Here is an 18,615-nt window from a genome sequence, read left to right as displayed (position 1 = left end):
TTCAGAAACATTCCCTTCAGTGTGAATCTTCTTCTACCGGTTACCGCCCTACACACTCATACCTCCATGATCAGAACTATTCCCCCTTCTACCTCCTAACTCCCATTAGGGTTGTCAACCCTCCAGGATTGGCCGGGAGTCTCCCGGAATCAGCATCAATCTCCCAGTGACTGTTGAAAGCAATCCGGGAGATTTTAATAGGATACTTTAAGAAAATGACATTACCTCATGTTGGGGAAAAACAATTCCCGGAATAGCTTCAGTCAAACCTTAACTCCCATCACCACCAGGCTCAAAAGTTCCTTCTGCTCAGAACCCTCCCCATCTTTTATTTGTTGCTGGGTCTGGGAAAGGCAAGAACCAGGTCAGCAGGGAGTGTGTGCAAACAGCCCTGTACTGTGAGTCTGAACTGAAATAGCAACATGTATGCTTGAATTCCATGCTTTGTGCCTCCTTCTGCTGGCAGAAGCCCATATGCTCAATGGGCTGCAGGGAACATGTGTAGACAGTGCTGTCCTTTGTCTGTTTTTTTGCACTAATTCCATATTCCCTGCTGTGTGAGCCTCCAGAAACCCCCTAGTGGCAGTCATGTATAACACAGCCTACAGAGCCAGGTTGGAGCAGCCTCAGCCCCACCAAAAGTCAAACATGGTATGTCTACACTACAGACACCACGGCTTGCCCATGCTGGCTCAGGCTCACGGGGCTCAGGTTAAGGGGCTGTTTAATTACGATGTGGACATTTGGGCTTGGGCTGCAGCCCAAGCTTTGGGACCCTCCCACCTCTCAGGGTCTTAGAGCCTGGGTACCAACCCAAGCCCTAATGTCTATACCGCAATTAAACAGTCCCTTAACCTGAACCCTGTGAGCCCAAGTCAGCTGGCATGGGCCAGCAGTAGGTTTTTAATACAGTGTAGAAATACCGACACTGGCAGCAGGTGGCACTGCACCCTGTAGTATCAGAGCCACACTACAGTTTCAACATTTATTGGTGGGGCTCCTTGGTGGGGAGCATTTCACCATACATGTATCCTTGGATGCAGAAAGGCAGTTTTCTCCCAAGGAGAATCCTAAACCACAGTGTCTTTTCATTTCTTCCAGAGCAACGATGTGGTTTCTAGATTTTCCAATGAATATATCCAAGAATAAATGAAATGAAATAAAAAGATGATTATCTTAAAGTCTTATCTGTAAACCTAGAAAGTGACTGTGCAAAAATGGTACCTTTTACTTTGCTTCCCTTGTGCATCCTGAGTCATATGTATTTATTTAAATGAGTAAGATAAGTTTTTACTACTATTCCCCCATAAAAACAGCTATGGGAGAGTGACCTGGATTACATTCTGGCTCACACCTCAACCTAATTATTAACTGCAGGAGAATAACTTTTTGACTCTTTTATAACTTCTGGAGAGGAAGGATGAAGTAGAGAAGATTTTAATACTGACTGTCGTAGAATCCCTGTGACAATTTGGACAAGTCGCTTAACCTCTTTGAGTCTCAGTTCCCCTAGCTGTGAAATGGTGATGATAATACCTCCCTATCTCACTGTAATATTTTGAGGCACTCAGCTACTGTGATGAAGAATGACATAGAAAAGCTTTAAAATAAGTTATGATGGTGGAATATTTATTGTATTTGATGCACGGGCCAGAAAGAACCCACTTGGAGAGTCAGATTCCAGGCTGAGTTTGCAGAGCTGACAGCTTGAAAAATCTTTTGTTGTTTGCTCCCCAAAAATGAGCAGATTTGACCTGGATGTCATTAACCAAGAAACTATAAAACCACGATGTCATTTTTACACAGTCAATTTTCAGAGCAGAGCTACACTTTAATTGCATACCTTTCTCACTCCAAAGTCCCTTGACTTGCAAAGGAGTTTTGGTTGCACAAGCAATTCAGGATCAGGCCCATTATTTGTAATTTTTGTCTCTTACCAACATACATCTAAGTTCTAATTATAATTCAAAAACTTACTTTTACCTTGGGGGGAGAGAATCTAGTTTGTTTGTGTGTTTTTCACTAACCAAAAAAGCAGAATGATTTCTGTGGAAAACATATTCTAAATAACGACAACTAGTATGAGCCTATTTATTCAAAATGCCACAGGGACATCCAAAACTTTAGTAGAAGCAGAATTTTGGATGAGGAGGGAAGTGATACACTAAACACATTGACAGGGGCTAAACAAGAGATTAACCAGATGTTTTATCTAACAAGAAGTTTGTTACCCAGGGCATGGTTAAATGAGGGAGGAATAATTTTAATCCATATATTATATTATCCCAAATTCTAATGTATATGAAATGCTGCAGTCATTTTTTTTACAAAAGCCTTTGTATATCCTGCAACCATTTTTCTTCTCTCTTACTATATCTAGCTAGCTAGCTAGCTAGCTATATATAGATTTAATATAATGTCTGTTTTATAAACTAATTGATATTGAGTTAATAAAATCCAAAAGTTAATAAAATTTATTATCTCAAAATTACAGTAGATACAATGCATATGTTAATTTATTCAGTGTTAAATGATTGTGTACATAATGAATGGTAACAAATATATGCCTGATTTTTCTTTGAGAGAACCATGTCTCCTCTTTTTCACCAAATCTGTCTTTTCAAACCTCTGCCGCTGCTCAAACATTAGCTGATGGATTGAAGTCACATTTGGCGTCAGAAAGACGTGCCGTCAGTGGCAGAAAAGTGGTTCATATAACAGGTCGTTCATAAGATCAACGTTCATAAAATCAGGGTGCCACTGTCTGACCACTGTCATAGGATAGCAAGTTGTTCTTCCCTATTTTTAAAGTCACTGTTATCTATGGGCTGACTCATGACTTCTAGACACTGTGCAAGGGGCAGAAGGAAACAGCCATCAGCAGTGCATCCTGCCCTGCAATCATCTTACAAGTGCAGGTCACAATGGCACAGAACAGCCAGAGTAAATAAGCATCTTCCTGATCCTTTAGAAAAGAACAGTGAGAACCCTGCCTAATGCCATCTGCACAATGCAGCATATCAGCTGGCTGACCAGGTCCTGACTGTGCTCGCTAGGAGCCATGGTGTGCCAGCTGGGACAGTAGCCAGTCCCCTAACTTGGCACTCTCTTTAGCATTAGGCTGAAACCCTGCTATGCTTCACAGGGACAGGAAGAGTCTGACACCCTTTTCTTTCCCAAGCACACCCATGCAGCAGATGGCAGAATTTGACCTTCAGTAATAGAACTACAATTCCAGTGGGCACTTCACACCTCTGGCTATTGAAATGATTTTAAAAATTAAATTGGGAATAAAATATTGAATGGGAAAATGAAGTACTCTCTCACCTCTAGAGGTGGTTTCCATAGTTCAGAACTGAGGCCCATTAGCATTTGTGTAGGGACGGTGAAGTCGGAAGCTTGCACTGCTACTGTATCTGTTTTGTGGATAAACTCCATCCTCCAGGACTGCTATGCTTTGTATATGTTTGTAGAATAATACAGTAAATTAAAAATAATATTTTAAAGGATTCTTTGTATTTTTTTATGACAATAAAGCTGTAGAATCGACTGATTTCATTTGGTGGAATGGGTATCTGTTTAGTACTGTTAACGGTTTATTGCAGTTGCAGAACTCCCTTACTCATATGCTGTTCTGGGGCCTGATCCAAAGCCCAGTGAAGCTTTCCATGGGTTTCAATGGGCACTGGATCAGGTCCTAATGAATTGTTAGGTCTGTATCTCAAAATGTTTATTTTGATTTGGTTTTAATTATTCCTTGCAGAGTAGTGGATTGTTGGGAACATGTGTACCTGGGTGAGTACAAATAAAACAGACACTATCTATATGATTAAATCACCAGCAAAATGCTCTATTAGCAAAACAAGACTTTCATCGTGTATGTTGTCTCCATGTGTTAGACCTACATGGGTATGTCTGACATCTTGCATCCCAGGATCGTAGTTCGTTTCAAGCACTGTCAATAAACTTAAAAAAAGCTTAAGGCCTTATATAATATAATGAGGTACTTTTTTAAAAAAACAGGTACTACAAGTGGATAAACAATGTGCAGTGCTCTGAGCCCAAAGGCACGAGGACCTGGCCTTTCTGATATGCATCAATACAGCCAGTGGCTGGCCAGCAGACATGAGGCCAACTTATTACCAATGAAAGAGGATCTAGCGCTGTGGCTCACAAACCTACTGGGTAAGAATATTTATATAGATATATATGTATGCATGCATGAGCGCACACACATATTCAAAATACAATTATTGGCAAATTACACTTGTTAGTATGTTAACTTTTGGCCTCTAGTTCAACTGGAAAGGTGGTTCTCCAGAATATTTTCCCTTCCAAATAAGTAGTTACAATTAACTGGCTCCCTCTGAGTAATGCAGCCATCAGCAAGGTCAGAAAGACTTTCTTGTAAAAGGTACGCATCCACATTATTTATCAAGTAACTAGCTAGGTAAACATTGTTCTTCCCCCAGTAACTGTTGGTCCTTGAAACATTTTGAATATTGAAACATTGAACAATTTGAAACATGAAAATGGATATTTATTTGAATTATGTCTTTGTGTGGTTTAGTATTTTTGTTGTTACAATGAAAGATGTTAATGGCTGTCGTCAATTGTTTCTTTGATCTTGACATCAATTTCAGACCTGGTTAAAGTCAACGGGTGACTTTTCATTCAGGCTAAATGGAAGGAGCATTTAAATGTCCCTTTGTGTATTGATAGCTAAAATATAAGAATTTGCCTCCCAAGGCAAAGCATTGTATGATAAAGCCAATCAGAGCTAAGCCATGTGAGCTGAGGGGTTTTCCTGGGGACTGATTGCAAATGTGGTATTGCCTGGATGGAGCTGTGTTTGTCCATGGGTGTGATAGGTAGAAAGTGAGCAGACAGTGAGAGAAGTGGTGAGCATGGCCCTAAGAGGGAGCAAAGATAGATCTCTATAGGGCACAGGACTCACTGGAGAGAGAGATTTAGAATTTGTGAGTCAGGAAAATGCCTCCTGTTTCTACTCTGTTCAGGGAAACAGGACTTTGTGTATATTCCTTGTTGTAAATAAACAAGCTCACATCAAAGAAGTATTTGAATCATATAATCTATTTCTCCTCCTCACTGAAAAATCTTGGCAAGGCTTCAACTGTTAGCTAACTCTTTAGGCCCAAAAGGGGCAACCGTATTTTAGTAGTTGTGATAGTAAGCACTGTAAGGGTAAGTTATAACTTCCATTCAAGCCTCTGTTCTTCAGTTGGTTATAAGTTGCCTTTTGGGTTCATGTTCCATGTTTGATCCATTAGTTCAGATATGATCTTTTTGGGACAGACATTTCACAAAATCAGTTCAGCTGTTTTAGAGTTATAAAAGAACAAAAAAATACAAATTCTGATATATTCAAATCAAAATGTTTGTATTTGCATAACTCAAAAATGGATAAAATGAGAAACTTCAAGTTTAGCTTGTTTTAGTATTCCTCAGTGAAACTCAAATCAGTTCAGTTCTGGAGAAAATCATGTAAGCAGTTTTAAAACTGTGAATATTTAAAATTGATAATTCCATGCATGCACACTAGAACTCTTCCATTCATTTATTTTTTGCATGTGGTTAGAGAGACAGAGATAAATATTTTAAAGACATTTAAATGTCTTGTAACTTGAAAGGCTGTAAGTATACAGTATGCAAAACATTTGCAGCATCTTAAGGTCAGACAGAAGAATATAGTGGTAGCATAGAGAAATCAGGTAAGGAATGCTCTGGATATTGTTCTTGTTTTTGTACAGTAACTACTACTACATATTATCTAAGCATTTACCTCAAAAACCCCTGAAACCTATTTGGCTCAGCATAGCAGTTAGAAAATACAAGTTAAGGAGATTGTAAGCTCACTGAGGCAGGGGCCATCTTTTTGTTCTCTGTTTGTGCTAGGCTCTGTACATTGGTTCTCCTCCACAACTGAAGCTTATAATACAAACAAATAATTTGAGATCATCTAAAGGTAGGATCTGGACCTCAATTTTTAACTATGATTCAGTTTTGAGCCTTTTGCTCTCCATTTTGGTTCATAAATTATACCTTATGTGACACAGGTTATATTTAAGTTTAGAGCACAAGAGCAAACAATCTTACTGCATAGGACAGATAGGAATCATAGAATCATAGAATATCAGGGTTGGAAGGGACCTCAGGAGGTCATCCAGTCCAACCCCCTGCTCAAAGCAGGACCAATCCCCAATTAAATCATCCCAGCCAGGGCTTTGTCAAGCCTGACCTTAAAAACTTCTAAGGAAGGAGATTCCACCACCTCACTAGGTAACGCATTCCAGTGTTTCACCACCCTCCTAGTGAAAAAGTTTTTCCTAATATCCAACCTAAACCTCCCCCACTGCAACTTGAGACCATTACTCCTTGTTCTGTCATCTGCTACCACTGAGAACAGTCTAGAGCCATCCTCTTTGGAACCCCCTTTCAGGTAGTTGAAAGCAGCTATCAAATCCCCCCTCATTCTTCTCTTCCGTAGACTAAACATCCCCAGGTCCCTCAGCCTCCCCTCATAAGTCATGTGCTTCAGCCCCCTAATCATTTTTGTTGCCCTCCGCTGGACACTTTCTAGTTTTTCCACATCCTTCTTGTAGTGTGGGGCCCAAAACTGGACATAGTACTCCAGACGAGGCCTCACCAGTGTCAAATGGAGGGGAATGATCACGTCCCTCGATCTGCTGGCAATGCCCCTATTATACATCCCAAAATGCCATTAGCCTTCTTGGCAACAAGGGCACACTGTTGACTCATATCCACCTTCTCATCCACTGTAACCCCTAGGTCCTTTTCTGCAGAACTGCTGCCGAGCCATTCGGTCCCTAGTCTGTAGCAGTGCATTGGATTCTTCTGCCCTAAGTGCAGGACTCTGCACTTGTCCTTGTTGAACCTCATCAGATTTCTTTTGGCCCAATCCTCCAATTTGTCTAGGTCCCTCTGTATCCTATCCCTACCCTCCAGCATATCTACCTCTCCTCCCAGTTTAGTGTCATCTGCAAACTTGCTGAGAGTGCAATCCACACCATCCTCCAGATCATTTATGAAGATATTGAACAAAACCGTCCCGAGGACCGACCCTTGGGGCACTCCACTTGATACCGGCTGCCAACTAGACATGGAGCCATTGATCACTACCCGTTGAGCCCGACAATCTATCCAGCTTTCTATCCACCTTATAGTCCATTTATCCAGCCCATACTTCTTTAACTTGCTGGCAAGAATACTGTGGGAGACAGTGTCAAAAGCTTTGCTAAAGTCAAGGAACAACACGTCCACTGCTTTCCCTTCATCCACAGAACCAGTTATCTCGTTCTGTGTATGGAAGTATGGAAAGAGACCACGTTGGCTTAACCAGGAGATCACCAATGATCTGAAACTCAAAAAAGAGTCCTACGCAAAGTGGAAACTAAGTCAAATTACAAAGGATGAATGTAAATAACCAACACAAGCATGTAGGGACAAAATTAGAAAGGCCCAGGCACAAAATGAGATTAAACCAGCTAGAGATATAAAGTGTAACAAGAAAACATTTTATAAATACATTAGAAGCAAGAGGAAGACCAATGGCAGGGTATGCCCATTACTCATTGAGGGATAAAAGACAATAACAAAAAATGTGGAAATGGCAAATGTTAAATGATTTTTTGTTGTTTCAGTTTTCACCAAAATGTTTAGTAGCAGTTGGACAACTAACATAATGAACGCCAGTAAAAATGAGGTAGCATCTGAGGCTAAAATAGGGAAAGAAGAAGTTAAAAATTACATAGACAAGTTAAGGAGTACTTGTGGCACCTTAGAGACTAACCAATTTATTTGAGCGTAAGCTTTCGTGAGCTACAGCTCGGGGGGAGGTATTTTTATGCTTTGTGTGTATAAAAAGATCTTCTACACTTTCCACAGTATGCATCTGATGAAGTGAGCTGTAGCTCACGAAAGCTTACACTCAAATAAATTGGTTAGTCTCAAAGGTGCCACAAGTACTCCTTTTCTTTTTGTGAATACAGACTAACATGGCTGTTACTCTGAAACCCGTCATAGACAAGTTAGATGTCTTCAAGTCGGCACTGCCAGATAAAATACATCCTAGGCTACTCATGGAGCTGGCTGACAAGATATCTGACCCCTTAGTGATCATAGTAGGAAGAGGGCCTGAAACATAAGCCCATGTATCAGACGCCTGGTATGAAGCGTGGGCTAAAGTAGTCAAAACCTTGCTGACATAAAGCAAAGTTAAGTTGTGAGCAAGAAGCAGGCCCTGCTCATAGAATTTGGCACGCATAGGGTTGATATTGTAAAAACATATATTCCTAAGACGTGCTCGGCACAAAACACTCAGGAAAGCACATTCCAGAAGGGTGGTATCAGAACACCCCGATAAACACATTCCCCAAAGATAACAGGAACATGCTGACCCATCTTAAGGATAAAGTCAGGATGACAGCATGATGATTATAGATCAGTGGTGGGCAAACTGCGGCCCGCAGGCTGCATGTGGCGTGTCCGGTTAATCCACTGGCGGGCCACCAGACAGTTTGTTTACATTTGCACGGCTGCCCGCAGCTCCCAGTGGTCGTGGTTTGCCATTCCCGACCAATGGGAGCTGCGGGAACTGATTGCCCACCAGTGATATAGGGGTGTTTTGATCGAACCTACAGGAACCAGGCAATGGGCAATGGGTGGCACTCTAATATGTCAGAGGGTGATACATAACTTGTTTGTATTGATGTATAAAGATGTATCTCAGAGGGAGTGTCTTTGTCCAGCTGAGGCATACATGTGTTAGTGTAACTGTAGACATTGATCCAGGGAGCTAGGACCGTGCTTTGCTGACAAGAAACCTGACTAAGCACCTTTGCACCTTAACGGATTTTGTGGTCATTGGGCAGTTTCCTTGAGATCTGCTGTGCCAGCTATCTGCGCAGAGCTGGGACAGCACAAAGGGAGAACACACATGCAGTCAGCTTAAGTTCTGACTTAATGGATAATGGAGCAAATAATCAAGCAATCAATTTGCAAACATCTAGAAAATAATAAGGTGATAAGTAACAGCATGGATTTGTCAAGAACAAATCATGTCAAACTAACTTACTAGCTTTCTTTGACAGGGAAACAAGCCTTGTGGATAGAGGGGAGGTGGTAGATGTGGTATGTCTTGACTTTAGTAACGCTTTTGATAATGTCTTGCATGACCTTCTCATAAACAAACTAGAGAAATACAACCTAGATGGAGTTATTGTAAGGAGGGTGCACAACTGGTTGGAAAACCATTCCCAGAGAGTATTTATCAGTGGTTCACAGTCAAGCTGGAAGGTCCTGCAGGGATTGGTCCAGTTCTGTTCAATATCTTCATCAGTGATTTAGATAGGGGCACAGAGAGTACACTTATAAAGTTCTCAGATGATACTAAGATGGGAAGATTTGCACGTGCTTTGGAGGATAGGATTAAATTCAAAATGATCTGAACAAACTGGAGAAATGGTTTGAAGTAAATGGGATGAAATTCAATAAGGACAAATGCCAAGTACTCCATTTAGGAAGGAACAATCAATTGCACACATACAAAATAGGAAATGACTGCCTAGGAAGGAGTATTGTGGAAAAGGATATGGGGATTATAGTGGATCACAAGCTAAATATGAGTCAAGAGTGTAACACTATTGCAGAAAAAGCAAACATCATTCTGGGATGTATTAGCAGCAGTGTTGTAAGCAAGACACAGGAAGTAATTCTTCCCCTCTACTCTGCACTAATAAGATCTCAACTGGAGTATTATGTCCAGTTCTGGGTGCCACATTTCAGGAAAGATGTGGACAAATTGGAGAAAGTCCAGAGAAGAACAACAAACATGATTAAAGGTCTAGAAAACATGACTATGAGGAAAGATTGAAAAAACTGGGTTTGTTTAGTCTGTAAAAGAGAATACTGAGAGGGGACATGATAACAGTTTTTATGTACATAAAGGAGGAGGGTGAAACATTGTTCTCATTAACCTCTGAGGATAGGACAAGAAGCAAGGGGCTTACATTGCAGCAAGGGATGTTTAGATAGGACATTAGGAAAGACTTCTTAACTGTCAAGGTAGTTAAGCACTGGAAAAGTTACCTAGGAAGGTTGTGGAATCTCTGTCATGGGAGGTTTTTAAGAACAGGTTAGAAGTAAAACCTTTCAGGAATGATCTAGTTATTACATAGTACTGCTTTGAGTGCAGGGGATTGGACTAGACAACCTCTCGAGGTCCCTTCCAGTCCTACACTTCTATGATTCGAACCTTCTCAGTGATAATTTCACATAAACCACTGTACGTGTATAGTGCTTTTCAAATGAGCATCATAAAGGCTTTTATAAAAATTCACCTCACAATATTACCTGCAAAGAAGGTAAATATCATTGTTAGAAGAAATGTTGTGCATGTGTTAATAGTTAATAGAGAAGATGTCAGTACATGGTCTTCAAGAATATGCAGTATAGTTTGTGTGTTTTATAGGAACAATAACATTTCTTCTTGTTCTGCTTTCTAAGTGGCTGTTGTGTAACTTTTTACAACAGCTCTTAACACATTACACCAATTTTAGAGATGGGGATAGTGAGGCACAGCAAATTGAAATGTCTCAACAAGGTCACAAAAGAAGGGACTGATTCTACAAGCCTTCTATGCACGGAACTCCCATTGAAGCTAATGGGCACTGTAAATATAGAATTGCCCAAGTCAGCCAGAGAGATGAGAATCTTGATGCCTGACCCTCGCTTAATCACTAGACAGCTCTCCTTTTCTATTTTAATAACATTTAAAGTCACAGGAAGCTCTTCATGGTTTAAACATTGAACACCCTTGTCATAAATATAAAGGGAAGGGTAACCACCTTTCTGTATACAGTGCTATAAAATCCCTCCTGGCCAGATGCAAAACCCTGTAAAGGGTTAAGAAGCTAAGGTAACCTAGCTGGCACCTGACCCAAAATGACCAACGAGAGGCCAAGATACTTTCAAATCTGGAGGGGGGAGAACAAAAGGTTGGTTTGTCTGTGTGATGCTTTTGCCGGAAACAGTTCAGGAATGCAGCCTTACAACTCCTGTAAAGTTAGTAAGTAATCTAGCTAGAAATGCATTAGATTTCCTTTTGTTTAATGGCTGATAAAATAAGCTGTGCTGGATCAAATGTATATTCCTGTTTTTGAGTCTTTTTGTAACTTAAAAGTTTTGAATCTGATTACCCTGTAAGGTATTTACCATCCTGATTTTACAGAGGGGATTTACAGATTTTACCTTTTCTTTAATTAAAATTCTTCTTTTAAGAACCTGATTGATTTGTCATTGTTCTTAAGATCCAAGGGTTTGGGTCTGTGTTCACCTGTACAAATTGGTGAGGATTCTTATCAAGCCTTCCCCAGGAAAGGGGGTGTAGGGCTTGGGGGGATATTTTGGTGGGAAGACATCTCCAAGTGGGCTCTTTCCCTGTTCTTTGTTTAAAACGCTTGGTGGTGGCAGCATACGGTTCAAGGACAAGGCAAATTTTGTACTTTGGGGAAGTTTTTAACCTAAGCTGGTAAGAATAAGCTTAGGGGGTCTTTCATGCAGGTCCCCACATCTGTACCCTAGATTTCAGAGTGGGGAAGGAACCTTGGCAACCCTGCTTAAATATTAAACAAGAAAGTACTACTAATCACTAATGAAGCAAAATGGAAACTTGCTTACAGTCCGTAACACACAGGTCTCACACTGATAAGAGCATGAATGAGGTCACTTTTCATCAAGAAAGTGGCATCAACAGGAGGGTCTGAAATGCCAAATATAATTAAAAATCTTATTTTCAAATGCATGTCAAACTACAGCCCTTCACAGTTCTGTGCTACCTAAACAAGTGCAGCTTTGTTTTAATTATTCAGCATACAATGTCCAGTGGTTTCATTCTCCCACTGTTTTTCACAAATGGATCCTCTCACTTGTGCAAGTTTAGTTGGAAGGGAATTACCTCATATCTACACCAGACAGGAGACTTTCTCCATGTTTTTAAAAATAAGTGTCTTAACTGACTATGCATTGTTGTTTTTGCTGAATCAAGACATGACTTTTGTTTCACCTAGCTGTTGTTTATTAATTTGCATTCCACAACACTTAAGCTGCACGACAGTCAGGCAGACAGGGAGTCAGACACACTTGGACTCACAGCAATACAGTAGAACCTCAGAGTTATGAACACCTCTGGAATGGTTCGTAACTCTGAACAAAACCTTGTGGTTCTTTCAAAAGTTTACAACTGAACATTGATTTAATACAGCTTTGAAACTTTACTATGCAGAAGAAGAATGCTGCTTTCCCTTTATTTTTTTAGTAGTTTATGTTCAACACAGTACTGTACTCTATTTGCCTTTTTTTTTTCTTTTGATCTCTGCTGCTGCCTGATTGTGTACTTCCAGTTCCAAATGAGGTGTGTGGTTAAGTGGGCAGTTTGTAACTCTGGTGTTCATAACTCTGAGGTTCTACTGTATAGAGTTTTACAAATACATAAAATATCTTCTTTTGCCAAGAGTATTGTCTGAATCTGTTTACTGAATGGGGGCAAGTGTATCTCTGGACTTTCATTTGCAGAGGCAAATATAGTGTACCCAATGTTAGTGATCATTGGGAATAAAGGTGACAGTCATTTTGCTTCCAGCTTCAATGATTTAAGCTCAGAATTACAAACTGAAAACCATGACAATGTACTGGCTGAGACTGTAAATGTAAGTGGAGGTTTTGACAGTAGATTCAGGAGAGCTGGGCAATGCAACTTAAATTTGTGATTTTAAATAGATGAGGAACTCAGAGAAGACTGAGATGTGTAGTGTTGCTGTGCATGGTGGGTTTTTGTTTTTTAATCAAAGTCATTCTTTGACACCCTATCCCCATTAACTCTGAAGAGTTAAAACAATGTCCCTTTGATTTGATTCAGCATGAAGAATAACATGAATAACTTGGCTAGGCAGCAGTACTGCAGAGATGGATCTGGGGTTATAAATTGAATGAGTCAATAATGCAATGCAGTTGCAAAAAAGGCAAATGTTATTCTGGGATGCATTAACAGGGGTGTCCTGTATAAGGCACTGGATGTAATTGTTTTACACTGGTGAGCCTCAGCTGGAGTACTGTGTCCAGTTTTTGGCACCACACTTCAAGAAAGATGTGGACAAATAGGAGAGAGTGCAGAGGAGAACACCAAAAATAAGAGATTTAGAAAATGACCTATGAAGAAAGATTGAAAGAACTGGGCATGTTAAGCCTAGCGAAAGGAAGGCTGAGGGGCAACATCAGTCTTCAAATCATGATAAGGGCTGTTGTGGTGAGGACCGTAATCAGTTGTTCTCCATGTCCAGTGAGTGTAGGTCAAGAAGTAATTAGTTTAATTACAGCAAAGGAGATTTAGCTTAGATATTAGGAAAAACTTTCTACTTATAAGGACAGTTCAGCACTGGAACAGATTACCTAGGCAGGCTGTGGAATCCCCACCATTGGAGATTTTTTAAGAACAGAGATGGTCTAGTTATACCTAGTCCTGCCCCAGTGTGGGGGATGAACTAGACGATCTCTTTCAGCCCTATATTTTTTTTTTATTTTAAAATTATTTTCAAGGAGATCCTAGTAGTTTAAGCACACATTCTGCTGATTATCTGTGACACCAGGGGTGGCCAACCTGTGGCTCCGGAGCCACATGCGGCTCTTCAGAAGTTAATATGCGGCTCCTTGTATAGGCACCGACTCCGGGGCTGGAACTACAGGAGCCAATTTTCCAGTGTGCCGGGGGGTGCCCACTGCTCAACCCCTGGCTCTGCCACCGCCTCCCCTCAGCCTGCCATGCCCTCGCTCCTCCCCCCTAGAGCCTCCTGCATGCCACGAAACAGCTGATCAGGAGATGCGGGGAGGTGCTGATTGGCACGGCTGCCGATGGGTGGGAGGCGCTGGGAGCGGGGTGGGGGAGCTGATGGGGGGCTACTGACGTATTACTGCGGCTCTTTGGCAATGTACATTGGTAAATTCTGGCTCCTTCTCAGGCTCAAGCTGGCCACCCCTGTGTGACACTATCTCAGTGGAGTGCACTTCTCAGAGTTGCTCAAAGGACTATTTCTGACAACTGCAGAGTCTATATACATGTGGCTGCATTTCATTAGGCATGTGTACATACAAAGGCAGAACAAGAAATAAAAGGAAGTGCCAAATTCCTAAAATCAGTAATTCAGGTTGTCTAAAAAATCACTCTCTCTGAGTTCTCAGATTGCCTCATATTGGGGAAGGTGTCACAATTGGACTTTTGCTTGAGTAGGGACTACAATATTTGTACCTTTTATTTGGAAAATATTTTTAGCTCTGACATGGATGTATACTCTCAGCTCTTTGTGTTTAGTTATTTGTTTATTTTTTTATTTAGTGGCTTTTAAATTTACTCCTGTATATTGTTTTCTCTTAATAGAGATTCCACTCCCTGCTTCCCTTCTTTATAATTATCGTTCTGTACACTACAATAAGGGCAATTTTTTTTCCAGTGCTCAGAATCATGCTTTGGACCTTGTTTTCAAAAGAGCTTGTGTTTAGGTATCTAAATAAAAGCCCGATTTTCAGAAATAGTCAGCACCCAATAATTCCCATTGTGAAATTATGGGGCAGATTTTCAAAAGAGATCAGAACCCAGCATGGTTTTTCCAGTGGGAGCTGAGTTCTTTTGAAATGGGACTGCCGTGTGCTTTAAGTTAAGCATGCACTTAAGTTCTTTGCTGAAGAAGGATTGGTCCCAGATTCTCAAAAGTACTTAGGTGCCTAACTCCCGTTGAAATAAATGGCTCCTAAATGTTTTTGAAGATCTGGGCCATGGCCTCTGTATAACCATTGCCTTCTACACTGGATAGCTGGAAAAGATGGCATATTGCAGATTCAGTGTGTAAAGTCCCAAACAGGGATACTTCACTTGTTTTACTCCCAAACTGGCTATAAGTTAGCCTATGTTCCAGCAGTTACTTAGGGCTGGTCTCCACTACCAAGAAGATTGACCCTGCTGCAATCGATGCAGCAGGGATTGAACTAGTGGGTCTAGTGAAGATCCGCTAAATTGATGGCAGAGCGCTCTCTGGTCGACCCCAGTACTCCAGCTCTCTCAGAAGAGTAAGGGAGGTCGACCGGAGAGTGTCTCCTTTCGACCCAGTGCTGTGAAGACACTGCACTAAGTCAGCCTAAGCTACGTCAACTCCAGCTATGTTATTCACATAGCTGGAGTAGCATAACTTAGGTCAACTTACCTCTGTAGTGAAGACAAGTCCTTAATCTCTTTTAAAGTGTAATGTCCATTGCCTCATTACTCCTGATAGGAACTTCAGTACCTGCCAATTCCCACTTCTTTTCAGGACTGGTTGAACCAAGCTGCCAAATCTGAAGCCACATAAAATCACAGATCAAATTTAATGGGCTAGGGCAAGTCCCAGGACTTTTCAGGGACTCTTGAACAGTTGGCTTTGGTCCTTTTGCCCCACTTCTGAGTTTAATAACAATGAGGGCTATTGTATAAGGTGACAGTCCTTCTGAGCCCTGTCCAGTTTAGAGGTCACTGAAGCACTAGATTTAAGAGTATGGTTCAATTAGCTCTGTGGAGTAGGTGTTTTGAGTTTTTTAGCTTGAGCGTTTGTTGTAATGCTTATGAAGCACTCAGGAGCCACGTTTGTCAGGGGAGGAAGCTCAGCATATTTTTTCTACTTCACATGCACTGAGCTTAGTGGGAGTTTCCTTGAACTTCTGGAAACTTCTGTTTCACACTGGGCATGCTCACATGCTTAACACAGGGATTAGCATAATCATGCCACACTATTATTACATCATCTCATTAGCATACAGCTCTCATACAGAAACATGACCTTTTTTCCCCTTACTTCCTCACTCTATCCCCTTTTTATGGATATTTAACTTTTAAATAGATTTTTGCCCTCAATTATTTGTTGAGTCAGTTACATCTGATCACAACCTTGTGTGTCTTTTGTTGGTTTTCTCAAAGCACAGCTGCTAGTAGAGCTGGTTTAAAGATTTCAAAATTTGTAAAGTCGATGAAAATTTTAATATTTCAAATTGTGATTGAAAAATGTTTTGATTAGCTCTAGCTGGTAACATGACTTTCATTTTAGGCTTCTTATACTTTCACTTTAGCCAGGTGCTACTTGGACTTGTCATCCTTCATGATGTTTGTGTCTAAGAGGAACCTGATTTTCAGTAGTGCGGAGCACTTGCAGCTCCAGTCAGTTGGAAATGTAGGTATTCAGCAAATCCGAAAATCAAGCCATTGGTGGTTTTGGTGCCTCTAATAATTCTTCTGGCACTGACACAAATAGAGTCTCATTCTGTTGCATGTTCCTTGAGTTTTCACCTCTTTTTCCTTCTGACCCAACATGCCTTTGGGATGTCTTAGGTATTTCATTTTAAGTAGACATTGATTATTTCTCTGCTGCTGACTTTTTGCAATATACGATCACTGTCTCTTGTGGGAGTCAAAACTCTTGTTGGCTTCCAGCTTTTATCGTCTGTTCTAAAGTGAGTTAATCACCTTCTTGTCAACCTGAACAATGGTTTTGTATGCATGTTGTAAAATTGTTGTCTTTTTTGCTTTGCTTCCTGTTTTGTTTTTAAGTCTGGTGTCTTCTTCAGTTTGAGCACAAGAGGTTTTGTGGGAAGTAAAATCCTTGTTCATCTGTGTGCACCTATATGCATCAGTACTCGGGAAGCCCATCCTTCTATTGGTGTATTTCGTAGGTTCAGCAGGTCTCTATATGGATGACTATTGTCATGTATAGATGTCTTCAAGAGATTTTTCACTGTCTGAATAGTTCTCTTAGTAATCCCATGACGTCATTGCACAAATGGGTCTTAGAGAATTCTTAGAAGTCTGCACATGAAAACTGGGATCTCTTGACATTAAGTTCTTGTAGTGTTATATGGTTGACATCCTGCAATGGGTAATTTCCATCTTATGTTTCTTGTGTTTGCTAGTGAGTTTTAAAGTAATAATCAATTTATAATAGAGAAGCCTCTTTGCATATTAAAATAAGTCCTCCCTTACACTTTGCATTAGTATTTTCTGGAATTTCCTGACCCTTCATCAGTTCTTTGTTTGTGTCTTTTTGAAATGGTTATATGTAGCAAAATGTATTACTGTGTCTGTTATCAGCCCACTATTCATGGAAAGGACAATGTATCTCTTGCCTTTTGCTAACATTTTTCAACTCACAGATGACATATTAGTGGGTGTTCCCTGCCCCATCCAATGTAGAAGGAACAACCAGGCCTTTTCTATTTAGCAAAATGTTGTCCTCTTTATTAATTCATCCATAAAAAGTCAATCTAGTTTTAGGGTACATCTATACTGCAATGTAATCCCAGGGTTAGTAGAACTTGAGTTATTAGACCTTGGGTTTGTTAACCTAGGGCTTGAGCATCTACACTGATTTGTAACCCTAGGTTCGGAATTGTTGAACCCTGGGTCCCAACCTGGGGCTCCAGCATCTACACTGCATTATATGGGCCTAACTCTGACCACATATATCCCAGACTTCCTAACACTCTCCCAAAACGTGGCCACGTTAGCCCTTTGTTCATAGTGCAGTCTGACAAAACTTGACTGTCCATCGAAGTTGACTGTCCAGAGGACAAAGAAAGTCAGCCCATGGAATTGTGGAATGCTTTTGATGGCTTCCCAGAGCATGGGTCCAGAGGGGCTGCATTTACAATGCAAAGCAATAGGGCTTAAACCCTGGTCCCAGTTTGACTCAGGCTCAGACCCTCCAACCCTGTGGGGTCCTGGGACCCTGGATCTTAGCACGATATGTGTGTATATAGAAGGGGGGTTAGGCTTGAGCTTGAGTTCGAACCCTGGGCTTACACTGCAATGTAGACATACCCTCAGTTACAAATGCTTTTTCTGAAGGTCATCCTTGGAAAACCAAGTTTATGGACAACTGGTTCTGAGTGTGTTTCAGTAAGAAATTCTGGTAGTTTTGAAGATACCTCACTGAATTTTATATTCATTACTATTGCACTCAGGTAGTGTTAATCTGATTATTACCCAGCTAAGCACATTGATGTGATGTATATTCTACATGGAGATTGATCCACCTCTCCTACACTAATTTTGCATCAGCTCACTTGGATGGAGTTACTCCTGATTTACCCAGGTGTGAATAAGTGGACAATTAAAAAAAACTTTACAGCTTCAGCATTATATATTAGATTCTAGGTGATGATGAAGAGAGAGGGCTCAGGCTTTGGCAGCAGTACTGACTCCTTTCTGCTGCTCTGGTCCTATTGAGGCATTTGGAGATTTCACATATGTATCTACACCACCTGTTCTCAGCTCCCTGATGTAGGGGGCATGTTGGGGTAGATAGGTGTGAAAAGGTGCAGGCCAAAGTGCTTGGACTTCAGTGGTCTCTAATTACTAGAGAAGTTCCTCCTGGTGTGCCTTAGAGGAGCCCTTACTTTGTTCCAGGTTATGCTGGGAGCAGAAATGGTCTTCAGCTGGCCCCAGAATTAGTTCCGGTGTAAAGCACAGCTCAGCCAGACCTGATGATCTGGTCCAAAATGTCTCAA

At 40.9% G+C, this 18,615-nt stretch overlaps 1 protein-coding gene across 6 annotated transcripts in view; it reads left to right on the top strand.

Moving 5' to 3' along the window:
- Positions 1-18,615, top strand: part of GAS2 (growth arrest specific 2) — a 194,899-nt gene that overhangs the window by 72,204 nt on the left and 104,080 nt on the right. For 5 of the 6 annotated variants that reach the window (XM_074955181.1, XM_074955180.1, XM_074955178.1 and 2 more), the window contains one exon: positions 4,024-4,185. In XM_074955181.1, coding sequence (XP_074811282.1) covers positions 4,044-4,185 — 142 coding nt within the window. In that variant the 5' untranslated portion in view covers positions 4,024-4,043. Of the gene's footprint in view, positions 1-4,023; positions 4,186-18,615 lie in introns of those variants that run through there. The other variant, XM_074955182.1, reaches the window with a different exon arrangement.

Source organism: Natator depressus, chromosome 6 (genome assembly GCF_965152275.1).
Source record: "Natator depressus isolate rNatDep1 chromosome 6, rNatDep2.hap1, whole genome shotgun sequence".
In the NCBI taxonomy this organism is placed as follows: domain Eukaryota; kingdom Metazoa; phylum Chordata; order Testudines; family Cheloniidae; genus Natator; species Natator depressus.
The sequence above is the reverse complement of the archived record's forward strand: the minus strand, read 5'-3'. Positions and strand labels throughout refer to the sequence as shown.